The sequence below is a fragment of the Atheta coriaria genome, unplaced genomic scaffold, assembly GCF_025399875.1.
Source record: "Atheta coriaria isolate IRGN ID8LTWV9N9 unplaced genomic scaffold, Caltech_Dcor_3.1 hic_scaffold_5_pilon, whole genome shotgun sequence".
In the NCBI taxonomy this organism is placed as follows: Eukaryota; Metazoa; Arthropoda; class Insecta; order Coleoptera; family Staphylinidae; genus Dalotia; species Dalotia coriaria.
Window position 1 is genome coordinate 299,918 of NW_027045447.1, and position 23,868 is coordinate 323,785.

Here is a 23,868-nt window from a genome sequence, read left to right on the forward strand (position 1 = left end):
CTTTTGTAGTTCATTTTAAACAGCGCAGTTTAAATCGGTTTTTAACTTGGTAACCGTTTGTGAAATTTCAATGTTCTTTTATCTTTAGATTGGGGCATCGTTGCTCTCAAGGCTGTTTGTTTGCTGTTATTAAATGTTATCGCGTACCGTTGCGCCTGCGTTGTCCGTGAGCCTATCTGTCTCACTGCCAAAGCGACCTGCGCGCTCAGCTTAGCTCATAGCCTCAGTTTCATTTGTGCCTGCACGCGGTGCGGTACCCCGGGACTAAATCACATGCGGTTTATTTGGATTTTCTTATAATCGTCGTCATTTTGTGACAATAAAAGTGTTTGGTGTTCCGGTAATAACTCATCGTTCATGACGAGTTTGTAAAGTGCGTGTTTGTTTATTTGCTCGCGGGTGAGGTGATCATTGTTCAGCTTCTACTCTAAGACGGGGCACTACTATCTTTACTCATGTCCACAACAGCATTACAGATACACCTATACTGGTAAGTTTTCGTTGATTTTGAATTTCCTAGTGGATTTTTCATGTGAACCATCGGTATAATTACGCGCATTTTCTCTTAAAAGAATACTTGGGTTGTGGTGATAATGTTGAACATTTTTAACTTATAAATGTATTTTCACTGAAATCGGTTTTAGTCTATTTGCAACTTGATCTCTTAATTTTATAACTCTGTAGTCGCATTGACGTATTTTAGTAATTTCGCAAGTTATTATTGTATGTATGAGATGCTGTCAGCCGGAACACTTTGCCTTGTTACTAGCGCCGGAAAGAAAATTCAATACCGCAATAAGTTCAAAAATTGGGAGGCACCGTACGAGGGCAGCGGTATAAGTGGCTTCTAATCAATTTTTCCCTATGAATTATTTTTGATCCCTCTTATTTTGTTAATTTCAATATCTTATTCTTACTAGAACATCCCATACATGAAGAATATTCAATCCGTTCATCCCAAGATTCAGAATCGGATGTCAATATTACATTTTATTTAGATGCATATTAGAAATGTTTCGATTTCAACTCTACGTTATCGGGGTTTGTGCATAAACAACTTTTTTATCGCGGTGAACTGCTGCAATGCCTCGCTCGTGCTACGAATGTTTGAACATTTAGTCTGCTCTTATCTGCACGCGGCGCGACTCGTTTCTTTCAATCATTTCAATTAAATTAATTTTACGACTTATCGTTAAAAGTCGGCATAAATATCGACACTTAATGACAATAGACGTGTTTAGTGCTTTCCTGATGATGATTTGTGCGTGAAATGATTACAAAACTCGTGTTTTTATTTGTGCGTTGGGGATATTCCGATGCTTAGAATTGGAATTAGGGATATGTATCCGATAAGCTTGAGTAAGTGTAATTAACATTGTCTTCGGCAGTATTTCACGGGAATATTGTCGCTAAAACTACCTTTTGCAGTACAAGTCCATTATCCGACGGAACGGACTTATTAAGTGTGCAGCATTGTGCAAGTTTTAACACACGTGTTTGTTCTTCTGTTTCAGTACTTTCTTGAATTATCGGATACAATGGTAAGTTTATAAATAAAATTACATTATTAGTATATTTTTGTCTTGGCATGTGTACGTAGTATCGAAAATGACGCGTTGGTAGTTGGACGCGTTTTTTCGCGCCTTTACTGTAGGAAATATAATTATTTTATATTTTTATCTGATAGAGAATTTTCCAATCTTTCATAATCAACAATTCGTTGGTAGCTATCTCTTTTAGTTTAAGAGATATTAATTATTGAAAATCGTCGAAAAAAAGTATCAAGCACCCCCCCTTGGCAATTTTTTCTTAAGACTTAAAATTTCATCTCTCAGATTTCGGTTTTAACTATCCTATCTGATAGAGATTGGTCCGTAGATTAAGACGCTGCGATCGGATCTTAATTATCTCTTTTAGTTTACGAGATATTCGCGATTGAATAAAATGGGCAAAAATTGATAAATGTCACTTTTTAGCACTTTTAGTCGCGTTTTTCGACCTTTTGCTTTAGGAAATATAATAATTTTATATTTTTATCTGATAGACAATTTTCCAATCTTTCATAATCAACAATTCGTTGGTAGCTATCTCTTTTAGTTTAGGAGATATGAATTATTGAAAATCGTCGAAAAAAAGTATCAAGCACCCCCCCTTGGCAATTTTTTTCTTAAGAATGAAAATTTCATCCTCAGATTTCCGTTTAACTATTCCATCTTATAGAGTAGTCTGTGGTTAGATGCTGCGATCAGATCTTAATTATCTCTTTTGGTTACGAGATATTCGCGATTGAAGAAAATCGTCAAAATTGATAAATGTTACTTTTGGCACTTTTAATCGCGTTTTTCGACCTTTTACTGTTAGAAATATAATTTATTTTATATTTATCTGATACAGAAAATTTTCAATCTTTCATAATCAGCGATTCGTTGGTTGCTATCGCTTTTAGTTTAAGAGATATTAATTATCAAAATCGTCGAAAAAAGTATCAAGCACCCCCTTGACAATTTTCTTAAGAATGAAAATTTCATCTTTCAGATTTCCGTTTTAACTATTCCATCTTATAGAGAGTAGTGTAGATTAAAGATGCGATCAGATCTTAATTATCTCTTTTAGTTTACGAGATCAGTATTCGCGATTGAAGAAAATCGTCAAAAATTGAAAATGTCACTCTTTAGTACTTTTTAGTCGCGTTTTTGACATTTTACAGTTGGAAATATAATTATTTTTATATTTTTATCTGATAGACAATTTTCAATCTTTCATAATCAACAATAATTCGTTGGTAGCTATTTCTTTTAGTTTAGAGATATTAATTATTGAAAATCGTCGAAAAAAGTATCAAAACTTCCCGCCAGCAATTTTTTTCTTAAGACTTAACATTTGTCTCTCATATTTCCTTTTTAACTATCCTATCTGATAGAAAATAGTCCGTAGATTTAGACGCGCGATCGGATCTTATTTATCTCTCTTTTAGTTTGCAGGATATTCGCGATTGAATAAAATGGGCAAAATTGCAAAATGTCACTTTTACTTTTAGTCGCGTTTTCGACCTTTTACTGTAGAAATATAATTATTTATATTTTTGATCTGTTAGACAATTTTCAATCTTTCACAATCAACAATTCGTTGGTAGCTATTTCTTTTTAGTTTAAAAGAGATAGTAATTGGTGAAAATCGTCGAAAAAAGTATCAAGCACCCCTTGGCAATTTTTTCTTAAGACTTAAAATTTTTGTCTCATATTTCCCTTTTAACTATCCTATCTGATAGAAATATGGTCCGTAGATTAAGACGCTGCGATCAGATCTTATTTATCTCTTTTTGGTTACGAGATATTCGCGATTGAATAAAATGGGCAAAAATTGCAAAATGTCACTTTTTAGCACTTTTAGTCGCGTTTTCGACCTTTACTGTAGAAAATATAATTATTTCATATTTTTATCTGATGAAATTTTCAATCTTTCATAATCAACAATTCGTTGGTAGCGATCTCTTTTAGTTTAAGAGATATCAATTTTTGAAAATCGTCGAAAAAAGTATCAAGCACCTTGGCAATTTTTCTTAAGACTTAAAATTTCGTCTCTCAAGATTTTCCTTTTTAACTATCCTATCTAATAGAGATTGGTCCGTAGATTAAGACGCTGCGATCAGATCTTATTTATCTCTTTTAGTTTACGAGGATATTCGCGATTGAATAAAATGGGCAAACATTTAAAAATTTCACTTTTTAGCACTTTTAGTTGCATTTTTCGACCTTTACTGTAGGAAATATAATTATTTTATATTTTCATCTGATTGAAAATTTTCCAATCTTTCACAATCAACAATTCGTTGATAGCTATCTCTCTTTTAGTTTAAAGAGATATTAATTATGGAAAATCGTCGAAAAAAGTATCAAGACGACAATTTTTTTCTTAAGAATAGAAAATTACATGTGTCTTCGATTTCCATTTTAACTTGCCTATTTTATAAGTTATAGAGATATTAATTATCGCGAATTCTCTCGATAAAAGTTATCAAGGCAATTGGCAATTTTTAACGCTGCATCAATTTGCTACATCCAGCAAAGTCTAGTTTAGTTTTAGATCACAGGTAATTGCCTATTGCAAAACAAGCGAACAAGGTCGCAGTACTTTTGACGCGCGCCGTCTTTTGCGCACGTCTTGCTTCTTATCATATACTGTCCGTCGTTGTTTACGCAGTTTCGGCATACTATCGGTGGATTGCAGCCAGTTTCGTGCCGGTCGCTGGTTAATCAGTCGTGTTTGATAGACTTACTCGTATATCGTTTATTCGAACTTCAATATTAAATTTGTGTTATACTCGAGACCAATAGACTATTTATTTGTACTTTGCGACAATAATTTGTTTAATGTTCAGAAATACGGGTTATTATTGATCGCGTTTATTATGTATATTACAAGTCACGTGATAGTGGATTTGATAGCGCATTCCTCCTCGGCGTTGTGTTTGGTGTCGGTTACTAAATTAATCGGATATACGAGTATATCGCCCCCATTCAGAAGGATACATCAGGCTCGTGTAGAGTATTTTTTAACTAAAACAGCACAGATTGTTTTATTTTGAAAGATTGTTAATTATAACATAATTCAAATGTATGAAATATTTTTTGTTTTTAATTTATGTTTCGTTTGATTCACAGCACTCGTACCTGGCAGTCCGATAAGCTGTACACTGGTAAGTTATAATTCAATTATATTTTCGGTCAAATTTACATTTTGCTTAAAGTTGTGTGTGTGCGCCGTAGTACTCGTTGCGCCAGGAATTGTATTTTTTTGTTATAACACGCGAACGCGGTGTGACAATAAGTTCGGAATAATTTTCCCGGATGCGGAATTTAAATCTGTATCTCTCTGTATAGAAACTTTTTGCGAGAAAATTCCGTAACGCGAGTTATATTGAAAGTTGTGTGGGTGTGCCCCGTAGTACCCGTTGCGCCGGGAATTGTAGTTTTTTTGTTATAACACGCGAACGCGGTGTGACAATAAGTTCGGAATAATTTTCCCAGATGCGGAATTTAATTCTGTATCTCTCTGTATAGAAATTTATTGTAAGAAAATTCCGTAACGCGAGTTATATTGAACGTTGTGTGCGTGTGCCGCAATTTTAACCTGAATAGTGTATACTCGTAGTTCGCACTCTTGGCTCTTATCGGTGTTGGTGCACAAAAACTGTTTTTATTGTGTCGCAGCGCATCCGATGTGCTCAGCAGTGTTTGTTCCATTTGTTACTTAGTCGATCGTGCGCTGCGGCGCAATTGTGCACGCGTTTACTTACCGCCTAGCGGTCTTCATGGCGACTTATTGCGTTTCTTTTGAGTTTAAGTCGGTAGTTGAATTTCAAATCAGTCACCAAAAGATAAGATTTAGATTAAAACAGACAAGTGCGGCCTATAGTTGTGAGTTATCGCGAGTCGAACCAAACATTTCGATGTTTTACAACGTACGCACCACGTGTTTTCCGTCAGCCGTCGGATATCTTTTCGTCGGCTAAGAAATACTCAGGCTCGTTTCGTGTATCCATTTAATTATTAATTTGAATCATTTTGTGCATCATTATGGAATATTTCATCTGCAAAAACGTAAAAAAGTATGTATCATAAAAACTATATTCTATTACAGTCACCAGCCTTATAGGGAAAGCGATCAAAATATTAGTTAGCATAGTCGTCACATGGTTGCATATAATAACCTTTGCAATACAGAGTATTGGAATATTGTCGCGTTACGTCGGCTGCACATTCGCTCTCATTCAGGGGCTTTCGGGGCTCTTATTTGCTTTTGTATTCATAATTTTGTCTGTGCTAATTTGAGTGTTTAAGAGATCTGAATTTAATTATTTCTTTAAATGTGTTTAATAAATTTATAATTATTAACAATTGTATTATTTATTATGTTTCTATTCACATACTTATCACTTCCCATAGATAAACAGTAGAAAACAGGTAATAAAACATTCACTTTTTTGATTTTTGATTTTGTATCACCCTGTATACAAAATTTTTCTTAATGCTCTGCGAAAATAAAGCATAATTACTTATATTGTTATGGAACGATTTTTCATTTTCAAAATTAGAAGATTTTCTTTTGAAAACACCCTGTATGTAAATTTTCTTTATACCCAGCAAAAATTGACAATCTTTATTGTTTTTGGGGTGATTTTTTAAAATTTAAGATTTTCTTTTGATTTCACCCTGTATATAATTTTTCCACTGATGTCATGCGAAAACAGGGCGCAATTTGCTATTTTTAGTGTAATATTTTGTAATTTGATAGCAATTTGCATATGGTCGCTATGCAGATGATAAACATATTTTAAAATGACGTCACGTGTTTTACCTTGGGTATTGAAATTGCAAATTCTAAAGTTATATTGTACATGTAATTTGTTAATAAAGAAATGTTAAAGGCAATGTCTGTGTCTTATGACTTGTGCACCTTCCTTCTATCATTTCAGATTTTCAGGTCACAACGTAAAGTATTTCCTCCAGTGTTATGGTCGGCTCCTGAGAGCACGGCGGCACTTAGAAATATCTCTACAAGTCCTCAAAGGAGTTCTCCCACTCGGGGATGATCCCCACTATAAAATTGTTAAGGTATCCTGTATGATTCATTGTACTCCATCTTTCATTTTTCAGCTACAGGTGTTAAGAACTTGTAAGAATATTTTTAAGTGTCCCTCTCTTGAGGCGACTTAAAAATTAGAAATATTTTACAAGTTCTTAAAGGGAAAGAGATCCTTATAAGGTTCCCTCTCTCTGGGGATGATCCCCCACCATAAAAATTGTTGATATGCCTGATAATTTCGGGATGAAGCGCAGAGGACATCGTAGCTGTAGGATGGGTGCGGGAGCAATGGAGGCATCGAAGCAGTGGGCGATCGACCAGGCGCCGGAGCCCTTCTGGGTGATCGACCATCGAACCTCTTATAACGACACGTGCCAAAAATTTAAAATTTCATCCCACCTAGTTTGCTCTTTCTTCTATCTCATCCTCCCTTCTCTACTCTGTTCTCTTCCTTCTGTCTTCTACTCTTTTTTCTGCTATTCCTTCTTCTACTTCCACTATTTCTGTTTTCTCGACTTGCTTTTCTTCTTACTTCTCTTATTGCCTTCACTTGTATTGCAACTTCTCTTACTTATTTTCATTTGCAATTCATATATGCAACCCAAATTACACCTGTTATTTTTATATTTGAGAAAAATGCCTTCTATCATTGGGGATCGAACCATCGATCCGCGGTATAGCAACATATGCTGCACACCTATGAGAAACTACGCGGCTTTCTTACCAAACTATATTCGTTTCTTCTATTTATGTGTTCATATCTTATGATAAAATAAAACAACAATTATCACACCACACACTATACTATACTATGGTGTCCTTTACTCTTACAGTCTTACAGTGCAACAAGACTTAATACCAATCCTGAAAACGACTAAGAGAACACTAGGGACATTGTAAACAAGAAAGTAAGATTAAATTATATATTTTATTAACTGAATCATTTACAATTTGTTATTAAGCAGTAATCATACCTGTAAGATTTAAAAAGAAGTTAAATAAAAAGTAAAGAGTTTTAAATGATGTTACTTACTTCTTTGTTCTTCCATCCATATAAAAACTAAAGCGCACAAATACCATTCCCGCAAATTGTAGAGTAGAATTGATGATACGCACTACTTTACTATTCCGCACTTGGATATCGCAAATGGAAAACTTGTTCTCACATCAAACACATGGGCATCGTAACATATCCGACGGACGCCACGCACGCATCGTAAAGATCACTCAAATCACTCGTTGTGGCTACACTGAATGTGACTACTAAATGTCTCATGATGGTCCAGCCGATTCTATTATTACTACAAGAATTAAAATATTAAGAAACGCGTAAAATTGTCACCATGTTTGATTAATGAACAAAACACGTGCACACCACGAGACAGTGCTGAACCGACTAGAAGCCGAAATAAGCAGGTAAGAGGGTGATAACCGACCCGCAGTTGGAGGCATTCTTCTATCTGCGCACGACCTAAATACTATTACAAATATATTTGCAAAGTTATGAATTTATCCAGTTTACAAACAGCTTATTTGAAAGAAAGGATTTTGAGTAACGTACTGTGGAAAATACCACATATGTTGGTTCCGCTTGTATTAACACAAATGTTTGTATTATTTTCTTCTTCAAATATTTGTATATAACAATGGTATACAATTTGAATATGTGTACTTATGAAAGAATAATGGTTGTTCTACGACGTCGCGTTCGCCGTTGGACACCTAAAACAACCGAAAATTAAAACTTACAAAAAACCAAACTTTTGGTTATTTTTGTTTTGCTAAACTTAAAAAGTTATGTATAAAACTGACGTGCCCTCCCGCAACTCTGTGCACCAAAACTAAACAAAAATTAAGCAAGATTTTAAACCGTCGATGGCAGTGCCATCTGACCGTTACGGAACAAAACAAAATAAATAGCAAGCTGACACGAGCGCCATCTGGGTGTGACGGAACAAAGCATACTAGATAGCCCGCTGGTATCGCCCTCTAGTTTAGAACAACAAACTATAAATAAATTACCAAGAAATCTGCTGTGCGTCTGCTAATATTTAAAACAACGAATTTAATTCACTTTCCATTGTATGAACCATGGAAACTATTCATGTAAATGACAAAACAATTTTAATACCCACAATCTGTTAAAAAAAACAATCCCTAAGGACAACTTGTTCGCCTGCTAGACACCTAAAACAAACAAAATTAGCATATCGAAACTAAAATGACATTTTCACAGGTTTCCCGTGTGATAATCACACAAATTATTTATGAAAATGATAAACAAATTCATTGCCTGATCTGATAAAATAATCGTTGTCTTAGGACAATTTGTTTCGCCTGCTAGACACCTAAAACAAACAAAAATTAGCATATCAGAAGCACAAAAATGACATTTTCACAGGTTTCCCGTGTGATAATCACACAGAGTATTTATAGAAAATAATAAACAAATTCATTACTTATAGAGCGAGAGCCAGTGACGGCCAGACTTTCGATGTTTTAGGAAAGATGAAATTTTGTCTATATTGTCTTTTAATACAGGTAAGAACGATTCCCAATTATGAAACCTGGATCGTGGTTCCTTTGGCGGTTAACAGCCAACAAGATGTACAAAATGATGACCTATGTTTCGTTATTTTTAGCAAACTCCATTTTACATATTTTGTTCGTAACATTATTACAACATGCACTGCTCATTGCCAGACACCTGGGTATGGTTTCCAGCCTAACCAGACACCCTAAACTACGAGAATAATATTTTGAACTTTTTACTTTCGTTATATTAAAGAAAGCTGAATTTGATACATATTATTAGGCAGAGAGCTATGAAACTGTGTGATTTTCTTTGACGCCGAACAGTTTGGTCAGTTCTATCATCCTGCCAGACGCATTGAAAGTGTTAAAAGTTGCAAAAGTTAAATTGTTTTAAACATGAAATTTTCAGAGAACAGTTATTTTTATTTTGAACAAATATTTAATAATAATCATCACTGTCGTCGATAGCTTTGTTTCTGAAAATTTCATGTTTTAAACAATTTAACACTGACTTTGCTTTTAACCGTCTGCTGCTCGACAAACCGACAAACTTCTGGCGTCGCTGAAAACACGGTTTTATAACGCTAATATTCAACCATCAAAATTCGCTTTCTAATACTAACGAAAGTAAAGACCAAAAAAACCACTGCTGAGGGTGATACGGCTGGAGATGAAAACATACCAGGTGACTGGCTGGCGAACGGCACTGTTATAATAATGTGACGAGCAAAAATATGCAAAAGCGGGATTTTGCCGACAACTGAAACATAAACCATCATAATAGCTACATCTTTGTTGTGGCCAACAAAAGAAACATCCAGGAACATAGCGAAACCGTTCTTACCTGTAATGAAAACACGCCAGGCAAAATTTCATAACAAACGACAATATTTAACAACGGTAACCAATCTGATGAGAAAGTCGTTGTCCTATAAGGACAATTTTTCGCCTGCTGGAGCACCTGAAACAAACAAAAATTGGCATATAGAAACACAAAAGTACATTTTTCACAGGTTTTCCATTGTGATAATCCCACGCAAATTATTTATGAAAATGATAAAAATTCATTACCTGATCTGATAAAATAATCATTTGTCTTAGGACAATTTGTTCGCCTGCTAGACACCTAAAACAAACAAAATTAGCATATCGAAGCACAAAAATGACATTTCCACAGGTTTCCCGTGTGATAATCGCACAAATTATTTATGAAAATGATAAACAAATTCGTACTCACAATCTGATAGAGAAAAGAATCGTAGTCTAGGACGTTTTACGCCTGCTGAACACCTAAAACAAACAAAAAAGTAGCATATCCGAAGCACAAAAATGACATTTCCACAGGTTTCCCGTGTGATAATCACACAAATTGTTTGAAAATGATAAACAAATTCATTACTCTTTACAATCTGATGAAAGAATCGTAGTCCTAGGACGAATTTTTTTCGCCTGCTAGACACACAAAACGACAAAAATTAGCATATAGAAACACAAAAATTACATTTTCACAGGTTTCCCATGTGATAATCACACAAATTATTTATAGAAAGCTGATAAACAAATTCATTACTTACAATCACAGTAAAATAGTCGTTGTCTTAGGACAATTTTGTTCGCCTGCTAGACACCTAAAACAAAACAAAAAATTAGCATATCGAAGCATAAAAATGACATTTTCACAGGTTTCCGATGTGATAATCACACAAATTATTTAGAAAATGATAAAAACAAAATTCATTACTTACAATCTGATGAAAGAATCGTTGTCCTAGGACAATTTTTCGCCTGCTTGACACCTAAAACAAACAAAGGTAGCATATCAGAAGCACAAAAATTACATTTTTGCAGGTTTCCCCGTGTATTTGATAATCACACAAATTATTTAGAAAATGATAAACAAATTCATTTACTTACAATCTGATGAAAGAATCGTTGTCCTAGGACAATTTTTTTCGCCTCCTTGACACCTAAAACAAACAAAAATTAGCATATCGAAGCACAAAATGACATTTTCACATGTTTCCCGTGTGATAATCACACAAATTATTTATGAAAATGATAAGCAAATTCATTACTTACACGTCTGATGAAAAGAATCGTTGTCCTAGGACAATTTTGAACGCCTGCTAGACACCTAAAACAAACAAAATTAGCATATCGAAACACAAAAATGACATTTTTCACAGGTTTCCCCTGCTGATAATCCACTAAATTATTTATGAAAATGATAAACAATCATAAAAACAAGAATGTTTCACAGATCAAAAACCTAACTAACATCTGCACACATAAATCAAAGTTAAATGCTATATATATTTAAAATATGTTCACAGATTATGAAAGAAGATATAAGAACACATGTTTATTTTGATAGCTTGGTTCTAATCAAAATTCTATCTTTTTAATGCTCAGCTTACCTTTGCGCATTTTCGGTTGCAATATTTTTGGCGGTGGTGGTAATTCTTTTGGACAATTTGTACTGACATTGCCAACTCAAACACCGCAAACAAAATTCACTCGCAGTTTTACTCTTTCCTTCGACAATATTTCGATTAATTTTCCCCGGATTTTTCAATGATATATACAACATGTTATGTTTGTCTAAGTAAGCTTTTGCAACTTTCTCGCTTGCATTGCACTGAGGCTCAATTTCCGCAATATATTTAATGCGAGTTATCATTTCGTGCAATTTCGCGTCCATTTTTATTTGCTGAATGTCACCGAAAGCCAATGCAGTGAGCAAATTCGTTAAAACAACCGACATCGAATACACAAATAGAATAACAATGATCTGCAATGTCGGGTTCTCCGCATACAAAAGACTATTTCGTACCTCGTACTTTTCAATTAACATGACCATCGTGTTGAATAGCGATGAAAAATACTTAGATTTATTCGAATTACGCGTACGAGAAAGCGCGTGAAACGAGTAAGCAAATGCGAGCGTTAAAACGAAAAATATCAACGACACTTTACAGCAATGCATATAAACCTTCTGGAACATATTAAGGTAAGAAGCAACAATTGGAATGGTGCTCAGCATTAATAAATGAGAAATGCCGCGCTGAGGAGGCACCAATTACTTTAAAATTATCCTGTCGGTGAGGTAACGCAAAGCCAGGACTGAACAAGGAATTTTTAACTTCAACATAGTTACGTTTCTGTTTGAAGTAATTAGCACGCTTGTAACCGAATTGAACACGTACGACCGATCAAAACCAAACACATTAGAGAAAGAAATGCTCTTGAGACACCATCAGCAATGCTAAGATAACATCCCAACGCCACCATGTACAACATGTAAGCAATAAAATTGACAAACACGAATATCTCCATTTTATGCCACATGGCATTGACGAAAGCATTGATCAGCGGATGTAAAAGAAGAGAGCGCTTCTACCTGTCATTACAAAGATGTAACATCACGTCAATTGCATTAAAGGCAGCTGGCGGGATGATTTTCTCTTGACATATCTATCTTGGTGTCATCGTAAACTTTAGAATTATTCCCAATGTTTTGGTTTTCAGCGGAACAACGTCGTATAATTAAAAGCAAAAGCCTAAGACGCTCTTCGTACGAATGTTGGTAATACCCGAACTGCACGCAGTGATCAAAGTGTTTTCGCAAAACATCCGCATGGACATCAACTAATGCCATTTGTCCGGAGGCGTTACTATTCGCCAGGGATGCATTATTCTTCAGCAGAAGTTGTCTAACATCCCAGTTTTCGTACTTTGCAGCGTATGCCAACGCAGTATTGGAGCCTTCATAAGCATAATCTGATCGCCCCTCGCTTGGCCGTTATCAATGATCATCTCATAACATTTTAAAAATTTCGCGTCGTTGATAAAACCGTTGGTGGTCCTGATGAATTGGATGAGGATATCCTCAGGGATTTTTATATTCTCGATGAGTAGTTTTTAACATTTCATCATGGCGATGATCCCTGGCGATGAGCAACGGATGGGATTCGTTTTGATCGTCTGGGAAAGCCTTGATAGCGTCGACAATGCATTCTGCAATGTCCAGCATATTATTTTCTACCACAAATGGTAAACAATCAATAAGTTCCTTTTCAAAAAATTGTTTCTTCTGAAATTCGCGGATAAAACCATCTGTATCACGGTTTGTGATGAAATCCAATGCTGTCATCTTTGTTGATACTAATTGTGTATTAGCCTTATTCTTTAACAACTCAAACAATTGTTTATTCTTATCCTTTACCTCTGCATAAACTGCCAATGCAGTTTTATTGTTTTTATCTTTGGAGTTAACGTCGACGCCATTTTGTAATAAAATCTCTGCACACTTTAAAATATTGTCTGTCCTTTCTTCTGAATCATTGGATTCTTTCAGTAAAGTTTGAAGCGCGGTGTTTCTTTCGGCCTTAAGATGTATTTGATCGGGGAAACGTTGGATGATTTTTTCCAAAATGATTGGATTTTGTCCTGTTATCAATGGGCAAATATTATTTAATGTAAAATTATATTTTTTATATTAACACCTACCCAATGCAGCAAAATGAATTAACGATTTGTATCCCCTCTGAGAATTTGGGCCCAATTTCTTGGCATCCACACACTTGAACAATACATCAATCGTATTTGTGTCCAAATCGCCATCGAGGAAATGATACTGGCAAACTGATTCCAGTAGATTCAATTCGTTTTCAATTTCTTGATGCAATAAGGGAATTGCCTAACTTTTTGATCTTTTGAGTGTCTTTATTTTTTATATAATGGCAAAGCTCTTCTGGCTGAATGCTGCCGTTTTTAAACCACGAGAACCACATTTTCGATGATTTCGTGCAAAGAGTTAAGTGTATAATAACGAGATTTCTTTATGCTTTTTAGAGTTTAAATATGTATGTATAAAGTTGGGGGAGGGGAGGGGGGTTGTAATTTCATCTTATCGAATCGTAAATAGGGAAACATAAATATGTATACATAAGATATCCGCATAATCCTTAATAAACATTATAAGAGGGGAAAAAATGAGAGAATTCATATTTACCTCGCAAAATTGAACTTTTTGCATGTTATTATCCCAAACCCGTTTTTAAAGTAAATAGATGGATATTCAAAATAAACAATTACATAAGATAAAATTATCACAAAGCCCTTTTTGTTGTATTGCCGCGTTTTTTTTTAGTATTGCTGATAAAACGTAGGCAACCTTTTAGACGCCAAAATGCAACTTGCAGCGCCCTCTCTCGCAGCAGTGTATTTATGTCAGTGACTAATAACAAACCTTGATTTGTGTTAACAGCAAAACATTTACGTTTCACCAATTGTTCGTAGAGAAGTACACGCAAAAATTCCAATAAGTAATCATGGAGTGGTTGTTTGGCAAAAGGGTAACTCGAGGAAATGCTGCGTAAGAATCAGCGCGCGTTGAATAAAGCAATGCGCGATTTGGACCGCGAAAAAAGCTAAATGTCGACAGCAAGAGAAGAAATCATTCAGGCGTTAAAAACCCAAAAGAGGAAGGTCAAATAGGTAAAATATAAAAACTACTACTATACAAAAAGACTCACCGTTGTCATTCTCTCACTGGACGCTGTTAAAATAATGAAACCGATGCCAATGCACTGGCGTGCATGAAGTTCATGTTGATGAAAGCAAACATCCAAGCAGTCAGCCTGAAAATCCAAACACTCCGGTCACAAAACGCAATGGCACAGGCAATGAAAGGCGTCACGCGAGCCATGGCCAGCATGAATCGCCAACTTAACCTAGCACAAATCCAGCACATTCTGCAGGAGTTTGAAAAGCAGTCGGAGATCATGGATATGAAGGAGGACATCATGAACGACGCCATCGATGATGCAATGGAAGGCGATGACGATGAAGAAGAAAGCGACGCGGTAGTCACACAAGTCTTGGACAGGCGGTTACGAATTAGGCGACACTCTGTCGGGTCTTCCTCAAACTGCCGGCGCGTTGCCAGCGACGGGACAAAAGGCAAACACACCGCAAGCAGTTGCTGCAGGCGGAGTCTCCGATGCCGATGCGGATCTTCAAGCGCGTTTAGACAGTCTACGCCGCACATAGTAATTGGTACATGCGCGCTGATGCTTACGGCTGGTGCACTAAATAAAACTGAAAAACATATTTTTTATAGATTTTAAGCGTTGAGCTTCATAAAAGAACACAACTTTCGCTTCTTTTGTGATGTATAATGTATAAATTTATAAATATTTTCTATTTTTACGTTAAAATATTTATCACTATAGTTGTATTGTTAAATAGTGTACACTAATTACTCAAAAATGCAAAAAAAAAAAAACGTATAGAGCTTAATAAAATTGGTAAAATGTATAGAAAATATTATGTAAACTTTAAACTAAAGTCTGAAGGTAATACTTCCCATGAGATTCGTGGCGGCGACGTAGAAGATTCAGAAACTGATTGTTTTGCGATTGATTCGACTAGAATTTCAATTTAAATTACATGTTTTGATAAAATAACAAAAACTTACCTTCAAATTGTGTCCATCCATCGTAAATGTCCTGTAATTCTGTTAACAATGCCCGCGCTGACTTTATCATCAGATTGTATTGTACGTTGTATTCGATTAACTCGCCATATTTTCGAATTAACGTCGCCAAAACTTTCGGAGTGGTTTTAACGAGCGTATTCAGTTCAACTGCGATAAATTTAAGAACATATAGAATTTCTACAAAATCTTTAAAGAATTATAAATAAATATTACCTGGAATATGTTCATTTCGACACCTTTTAAGCAGCCTGTAGGTCTGTAGACTTGTGTAAATCACTTCAACTCCAACTTTACAATATTCTTTTTGACAATTACAACTGAAAACACGAAAAAACAAATAATTATTGTTTACTTTACACATACATCACTTGTATATAACTTACTGTTGTTACCTGGTTGAAAATACATCCATCCGACGTTTGAATTAATTGAATTCGTGATAAAATGCACCAAATTCAAATGCATGCGAAAATCTTTACTATTTGTAGATAAAATTTTCACGAGTGCATGTCGACAATGACTGAAAAAGATGTCGGTAATGCAGAAATTTACATTCGGTGAGACGCCATCTACTTTCTTCCGCTCCAACACATTTACCCGTGGATTTCTGCACATTTGTTCAATATGCAGATTACTAGACCCGTGTTTGAACAATTCACTCATGTAGTATAACACGGTGAAAGATGGAGTTGTGAGTACTATTTCCACTATCAACACTCCAATTTGTTCAAATCTATACAAAATTTAAAAGAATAAAACATGTTGTTGAATATAAAATCATAAAAACTTACACTTTGCTAATTTTCTTCACTATATCGCACAATTTCAGCAAGAAGTAGACAAATTGATGATAATAATCCCGAATATAAGTTACCCCTTCGCTAAAAATTGAGATTTTATAATATTAAACAGTAAATTAGTCATTTTAAGCACTTACAGTATCGCCGATAATTTTTACAATACGATGTAAAATTATCAACATGTTTTGTTCACCCCGAGCCGTTAAAAGAGTACTAAAAGCAAAGGGCCATGTCTCGCGCTCGCATTCAGATGATTGCAGAGGTTTATTATGGTTGAAAACATTCCTCAAATACTTATTATGTGGATAAATAGCTGCTAGAAGTGCCAAACATTGTCGACATTGCATCGCACATTCTTCCACAGCACTATCACAATTTCTACAAAAAAAAAAACTCCAATTATTCAATATTTATACACAAAAACAAAAAAAAATGTACTTACATTGGTTCTAGTAAAGCAACATTAATCAACCCGCTTTGCGTCGAATTTTGCGCTTTTCGCACGTCATACTCGCGCACTTCGTCTTTTTGCACAAGTTTCACAAATCTAGTCAAATATTCCAAGTGATTCGTCAAAAATGTAAGCGTTAACAAGTAAATCTACAATAAAACAAACAATTTTATCCAATTTTTGCGTATAAATGTAAAAAATAAATGAAAAACTCACTTGATTTACTGAATTTGTTGCATTTTCCAACTCCCATTCAGATGCATCCCGCAGAGATCTAATTGTATCAAAAAAATGTTTTATTCTCAACGGCTCACCAAACCGAATATAAGTAAATGAACCTTTTTCCTGTTGGCCATGACAGCTGGGAAACATCAAACTGTGCAGATATCTCTCATCTGTCGTTTTATTCGGAGACAGAATTTTCGGAAACTTGTCATCGTCAACACTCTCAAATATTTTTAAAGGTATCACAGATTTTAATGGAAAATCTGTGCAAAATCAATAGAAATAATGATAAAATATGTAAATAAATACTAAAAAATAATAAAAACTTACTTGTTCCAGAGAATGGTTCAATTTTTTCTTCTAATGTCAAAGTTTCTGAACTAGAAGACTTTGTAACCTCCCAAAGGAATAATTGAATTGTCAATTATTCTTGAAGTTTTACTCAGTGTTGAGTTATCAAACAAATTCTTTGTGATATTCTCAAGCTTCTTCTTCAAATTCACAATTTCCATGTTCTTAAAGTCTAATTCTGTTGAAATTCGTTCTTTTTCACTTTGTATCAATTGGATTTTATCCACACTTTCATTGAGTTTCTTTGAATAATTCAATTCAGCATGCTCCTTGGACTGTTTCAACTGTGTCCTTAGAATGGTGATTTCTCCCTCTTTATTGAGCACTTCCTCTTTGAGTTTTTGTAACTCATCTTGTTTGTTGGTTCTAACTGGAAGACATTTTGAGGAATTTGCTGGATGAGCCCAGATTGATGCATCAAATTGAGTTGATGCAACCATAGACGGATGTGCAAAGCCATTATAAGTAACAATTGACTCATTTTCAACGGGTTTATTATCATTAACAGGCTAAAATTTACTCAAAATGTTAGTTTAAACCTGTAGAGGTAAGATAACCTCAAAATTGTGTTTAAAAGACGGAAAACTTACGATTTCATCGACGATTTGTGATGCTTGAAGAAGGAAATGCTCAATATCTGGATCAGAATCACCCCAGGGGTCTTCATTGATGAGTTTCGCACGTTTTTCTGATGATCCACCCGCATAATTGTTAGCGAACCGTTTCATTTCGCACGAACTCAGCGCGCATGATACGCATTCTCAAGAACAGATGTTTTTTGAATAGATGTCAAATGAAAAACCAGCTGTCAAACATGTTTTATGAAATTGGCTACATTTTAAACAAACTATCACCGATTTTATAGTTTATTTATATTTATAAACTATAAAAATGTTATTACTCATGTGAAAATAAAGTTTAGCACGTTATTGTTGTATTTTTATACAAAAAAATTATCAATTATCACTTCAACATGTCATTCGTCAAGGTCAACAGTTGTTTCTTGTTTTCGTTCACGTCTGAGCTTACGCGCTTTTTCCTCTCCAGAAAGTCCGCGTCCGATGCGCAGGCACCGTCGAAAAGCGAATGCCTTTCAGTTACGCCACGATGTCGTAAACGCGCCGTGTGTGCATTGATAAGCGACAAATAAGATAATTGGCCAATAGGCGGAAGGTTGGGTGGTGCGGCGAAATAAAAAATGCATCGCGAGCGCGAGGAGATAGCGGCGTAACGCCCGGGCGCAGTGCACTTTCACCAGCCGTCGGAAGCGATATCGATATCAACGGTGATCGACCGCTCTGTGAGACACAATACAAAATCACGTACACACTCAGCAGCATGAGCGACGACGAGTGCAACGCGTACGTGTTCTTCGACATTCAGATTGGAGACGAAAAAGGTCAGTTACATCAATGCACACGTGTGGGAACCGAGCGTACGCATAAACAACTTGTTTTTTTTACAATCGCAGTGCGTCAATAGCAACGCACAACAAAAACAATTGAAATACTTTAAATTTTCTTATCGTTTTCCAGCTGGTCGAATAATAATCGAACTGTATAAAAACACCGTCCCGAAAACCGTGGAGAACTTCCGGCAGTTTTGCACCGGTGAAGCCGGCACAGACAAAAATGACATCCCTCTGACTTACAAAGGCACAAAATTCCACCGAGGTGAGTTGTTTCTCTTTACAAATGTGTGCTTTATTGATTCTTAGTAAAGATGTTCAAATACGACGCGTGCAATCGCTCCAAGTGCACATTTTGTTTCGGTATTCGTTGGACAAATATGGCGACGCATAGATTTGAATCAGTCACTCACCTGTGTGAAGAGAAATATATCAAAACAAAACTAAAATGAAGATTACTCTAATATTCATGGATTCAACACCATCGACGAAACGGTACGAGTGATTTCGATGCGAAGACGACACTGCGTCTCTATTGTAAATTTTTATGCGAACTTTTCTTGGAAGCGGGTTTGCGCACGGGCGATTTCGACTTGTGGCGTTTGTGTTCGTGCTCGGACTTGTAGTCTCTGAAGCGGCTGCATAGGTTAAACCAACATGGCGAGAGCCAACATGGCCGACGCGAGTGTTTCGCCGTTTTGCCGCTGGCGGCGACTTGTTCCACGCGCCTCTTCGCCATTGCAGCACGCGATGCTTTGTCATCCAACTCCACGTCGAAATCGTGTTTGTGCAGATGTGCGAGTCCCTCGCCATGATGTGGTGGCATCTTACCATCAGGATGGGCTTCGGTGAGCATATCTTGCGCGCCGGTCATTGTTAAAAGAGCTTCGTCCAATGAATCCGCGCTGGGTTTATATTTTTCATCGCCTTTGTGGTAATTTGTGATGTTTTTCGGCTCGGTATCTGTGTTTTTTTGTTTTTCAGCACCACCGGAAGAGGGCTCTTCATGTTTAACTGGTGGTTTGTGTTTGGAGTGGTCTACTTCGTCATCTGCACAACTGCAGTCATTTTCTGCGTTGTACAATTTCTCACAGCATTCGCGACAACCCTGTGGGAATCCGTCATCTTGCATTTGCACCTGCGCCACGGTGATTTCTGCACGTTTATGATTCTTTTGATCTTTATGATCTTTATTATCCTTGTGATGATGTTTATCATGTGTGACTGTTTTATGATTTTGCTCTTTATTCGCGTCATGGCTGCGTCCGTGGTCATGCTTCGCCTCCGCGCCCTTTTCGCCAGTTTTCGTGTGCTTATCGCCCGCCGCCTTCGCATTGAAATCATCGTCCGTCTCATTCCCGATGCGCATATTCTCCGTGTCCGTATTATACGGACTCTTATCGTTCCGGTACAGCATGACCGTCTCTTTCGCGCACAAGCACGCGCCCGCATCAGTTGAATTTACCTGCTGCGGGGAAGTGGAATTGTAGTATTTGTTGTTTCTAGTATCGTGCATATAATCACCTGAAGACGACATCCCAGTGTCTTTGACGGGCACATCGTCACATGTGCACTTCGGCTGGTCACCGCCGCGTCTACGCGGGGACCGCTTGCGGCAATAGGGTGTGCCTGGCGGCGGAAAGCATCGTTTGCTCTTGCCGCAGCAACAGCACCGCTTGGTGGTGGACGTCTGGCGGCCGGGGCGTTTCTGGCAGCTCGGATGGCATGGATTCGTCATCGGCGCGCACGGATTGCAACGCGGCGGATTGTTCGGCGAGCAGAGTTCGTCGGGCGGGCAAGGATCGCAGCGTGGTAGCGGCGGACAGTTGATCCAGCGCACCATCTCCTTGCACTTCTGCTCGACCTTGGAGGGCGTGTCGTGGAACTCGACCTGCCAGCCGATGGGTTCCGGAAAGGGGCACTCCGGCGACTCCGAAACCCACGCCAACCCGAAGCGGCCCTTCACGCGCGGTGATTCGGAGCATTGGAAGCAGCCGTCGCTGTCGAATTGCAGGTCATCGTCGATGTCAAAGTGGTTGTACGACATCATGCCCTCTTTTGGTCCCAGGATTTTCCGGATTCAGCACAAGAAATTTTTCATTGTTTCGGCGATTTTGACAGGATGATAATCAATTTGTTTTTGGCGTGTGCAGCGCATACTGTGATTCTAATTTCGAACGCCTTGGTTACAGTGTTTTCGCAATTCATGATCCAAGGAGGAAATGTAGTTCCAAAGTCAAAATCGAGAATTGAAGGTGTCAGCATCTACGGCGGCGCATTCGAAGATGAAAACTTCAAAATTACAGTAAGAAACACAAAATCACATTTTTAAACGATTTCTAACCATAAAAACCCCAGCATGACCAACCAGGAAGAGTGGGGATGGCGAATAATGGTCCCAACACAAACTACTCCCACTCTACATCACTGAATTGCCGAATGTCCACATCTAGACACCCGCAACGTAGTATTTGGACAAGTAATCAAAGGCCTTGGAGTAGTGCGTGAAATCGCCGAAGTATCACGTGACGATGACGGCAACCCACTTCTCCCATGCACGATCCTCGCATGCGGAGAAATCACCGACGGTGTCTTTGGAATCGAAGAAAACGACTGCACCAGCGACCATTACCCACCCTACCCAGAAGACTGCACATTTCCCACCTCAAACCTCGAAGGCGTAGTTTACGACATCAAAGAATCCGGTAACTATTTCTTCAACAAGCAGGATTACACAGAATCCGGCCGGAAGTACCGCAAAGTCATCCGGTACATCGACTACGTAATTGCGCACTGCCCGAATCACGAGCGCAATGTTCTCTATAAAATGAAAACACATTCACTGTCAAATTTAGCAGCAGTAATGCTCAAAAAAGGTGAATACGCTGAAGTAGTGCGGATATGCAGCGAGATACTCGAGTATAACGAAAACAACGCAAAGGCAGCGTATAGACGTGGTGTGACGCATCTTAAACTCAAAGAATATGACTTTGCTATCAAAGATTTCGAGAAGGCGTTGACGCTGACACCGAACGAGAACCGAATCGAACAATTGTGCGCGACTGCGCGCAAACACCGCTTGAAATACATCCAACACGAGCGCGACATCTACAGTAAAATGTTTCAGAAATAATCAACCGACACCAATACTGTAATCCTTATTAATATATATATAAAGAAGTGGTTAGAAACTAGCGATATTAGTTCTTAAGTTTTGAATACAGTAAATATTTCTAAGTGTTTTTTAATGTACAAATAGATTTGTTATGTATAGTTAATTTAATGTGTTGTTAAACAATGAACATCACAGTAATTTGTTTGTTTGTGTATGATTATCGCTAGTTTCCACCAGTACAACAAACTCAAAGTGTAAAAAGTGTACGAATGCTGTGATTTTGAATAATAATGAATGTCCGAGAAGAAACAAAAGTATTTTAGCTTCATACACGTAGAATTTATTCATACCAACCGCTTCAGTAGTTTATCTTTGGTTTCGTCTGTCTTTTTTTTTCAAGTGTAAGTAAGCATAAAATGCAAATCCAAGTTACAAGTTCTGCTCTCTGCTTTGTGCCGACAACAAAATGGCCGCCAGTGAACGCCATCTTGTATATTGTAATTAGAATAAGTATACACATATAAAGCACGGTGAGATCACTTTGAAGCTTAGTGCGCTAAGCGCTTTTTTGTTGTAGCGCTATTAAATTAAAAACCATCACAGAAACTGGATACAAAGAGAGTTCTAAACAAGTAATACTTTTGTTTGAAGAAAGGAATGAAACTTAACGAAATAAAAAACAAACGTTCTGTTCAATGAGAGGAAGAGAAGAGGAGCGACTAAGATTTAAGCTTAGCTCGATTTGGCTGTGTCAGTGACCGTGATTTCGGTGCTCTGCTGCAGACCCAGGCAATCCTCTTGACTCTCGCTGACGGTTTTGATCACAATCATCAACAAAGTACCTCGCAAATTGACGTACCAGCCTCCATTGTGCTGCTGCTCTGCGTGCTACTTCGATGTCAAGCCGTCACGTTTGCGTTCGTGTCCCCACCGGTAGAGGGAGTGATGATGGCCGTAGTTGTTTTTGAAAGGGGAATACCTTCCAGACCTCACCCCAAAACACGCAATACAACCACATTCATACATTTTGTCTATACATGTATTTTATTTTGTTTAATTAGTTGGATGTAATTACCTGTGGTGTATGCACGGCGATGTAATTTCAGTCTGTGTCGCGATCCGTTCTTTCGTGGCCAAACATTGGGCGCGGTGCAGAATCTGCGCGTTACGTTCATGTTTTAACCATATCCCGCATGGACCCTTGCAGTTGTTGCACCTGATTCTGTAGAGATGTGCACGTTGCAGTCAGCGTGTTTACAATGTGATTTGTATCCACGTTTTCACTATGGCCGCCATTGCTGAGATTCACCACCGTGTTTGTGCTGGTTGATGCTTGATTGGCGGATTCCTCCGGTTGTAGTGCTGAGACTTTCTTCCAGAGGGCGTTGATCGCTTGCATTTGCAGCATTTGGATCTTGCGCTCGCTCTCCAGCGCCGCTTTGGTTGACTCCATATCGCAAGCTAGTTTCCTAAAGTGAAAATCTTTATAAATCCTGTCATTTTTTTGCATTTGAAGTTTCAGAGAAGCAGATGAAGCAGATTTGAAAGATGGCACACAAAAGAAAACAAAGTTTTTAATTAACTTCAGAAATAATTGTAGAAATTTGTAAAAACTTACTGCAGATAGCCCATCAGCGTGCTGGAGATTGCAGTTTTTGTAAATTTGTCCTGCGTTTGTTTATCGCGATGACGCGTGTAGAAACCACGCCACATTTTTGAATAAAAAAATGGCGGCCATTTCCCGGCTTTTTCTTCTGCCGCCACCGCTGCTGCTGCTGCTGCTTACTGGCGTCCTTTTGTTGGCGCTTCTCTTCGGCTTTCATTTCAGGCTGTTTTGCAGCTTTGAGTCGTAGATTTCGGATCTGCCGTCTGTGTTGGTGATTTTTCATTCTTAAG

General features: G+C 37.3%; 5 protein-coding genes and 1 long non-coding RNA gene across 6 annotated transcripts in view; 3 read left to right on the forward strand and 3 right to left on the reverse strand.

The window, feature by feature from the left end:
* The first annotated feature begins 37 nt into the window (after positions 1 to 37).
* LOC135791525 (uncharacterized) overlaps positions 38 to 23,868 on the forward strand; it is a 129,464-nt gene continuing 105,633 nt past the window's right edge. Inside the window, exons 1-2 of the long non-coding RNA XR_010548051.1 lie at positions 38 to 490; positions 1,515 to 1,541. This is a non-coding gene — a long non-coding RNA (uncharacterized lncRNA). The remainder of the gene's footprint in view (positions 491 to 1,514; positions 1,542 to 23,868) is intronic.
* Vps2 (vacuolar protein sorting 2) lies at positions 14,347 to 15,174 on the forward strand. Its single transcript, XM_065302301.1, is given in 4 exon segments — positions 14,347 to 14,482; positions 14,484 to 14,716; positions 14,719 to 15,010; positions 15,012 to 15,174. Coding segments are annotated over 4 exon segments (717 nt in total). The 5' UTR covers positions 14,347 to 14,453.
* LOC135791983 (uncharacterized) lies at positions 15,279 to 18,443 on the reverse strand. The gene is made up of 11 exons (XM_065302600.1): positions 18,040 to 18,443; positions 17,480 to 17,958; positions 17,408 to 17,427; positions 17,090 to 17,361; positions 16,865 to 17,022; positions 16,560 to 16,800; positions 16,424 to 16,503; positions 16,015 to 16,355; positions 15,836 to 15,939; positions 15,602 to 15,769; positions 15,279 to 15,551 (listed from the first exon to the last, which is right to left on the reverse strand). The coding sequence occupies exons 1-9, from the start codon at positions 18,175 to 18,177 to the stop codon at positions 15,896 to 15,898; spliced, it is 1,773 nt and encodes a 590-aa protein (XP_065158672.1). The 5' UTR covers positions 18,178 to 18,443; the 3' UTR covers positions 15,279 to 15,551; positions 15,602 to 15,769; positions 15,836 to 15,895.
* Positions 18,485 to 23,868, forward strand: part of LOC135791985 (peptidyl-prolyl cis-trans isomerase D-like) — an 86,134-nt gene continuing 80,750 nt past the window's right edge. The window contains 5 exon segments of the mRNA XM_065302601.1: positions 18,485 to 18,848; positions 18,985 to 19,122; positions 21,050 to 21,162; positions 21,216 to 21,288; positions 21,290 to 21,986. Of these exon segments, the coding sequence (XP_065158673.1) occupies positions 18,788 to 18,848; positions 18,985 to 19,122; positions 21,050 to 21,162; positions 21,216 to 21,288; positions 21,290 to 21,986 (1,082 nt within the window). The 5' untranslated portion in view covers positions 18,485 to 18,787.
* Positions 19,128 to 21,001, reverse strand: LOC135791884 (uncharacterized). Its single transcript, XM_065302453.1, has one exon. The coding sequence runs from the start codon at positions 20,905 to 20,907 to the stop codon at positions 19,390 to 19,392; it is 1,518 nt and encodes a 505-aa protein (XP_065158525.1). The 5' UTR covers positions 20,908 to 21,001; the 3' UTR covers positions 19,128 to 19,389.
* Positions 22,682 to 23,868, reverse strand: part of Cep97 (centrosomal protein 97kDa) — a 71,402-nt gene continuing 70,215 nt past the window's right edge. Inside the window, 5 exon segments of the mRNA XM_070994246.1 lie at positions 22,682 to 22,815; positions 22,817 to 22,967; positions 23,049 to 23,441; positions 23,591 to 23,691; positions 23,693 to 23,765. Coding sequence (XP_070850347.1) covers positions 22,705 to 22,815; positions 22,817 to 22,967; positions 23,049 to 23,441; positions 23,591 to 23,691; positions 23,693 to 23,765 — 829 coding nt within the window. The 3' untranslated portion in view covers positions 22,682 to 22,704.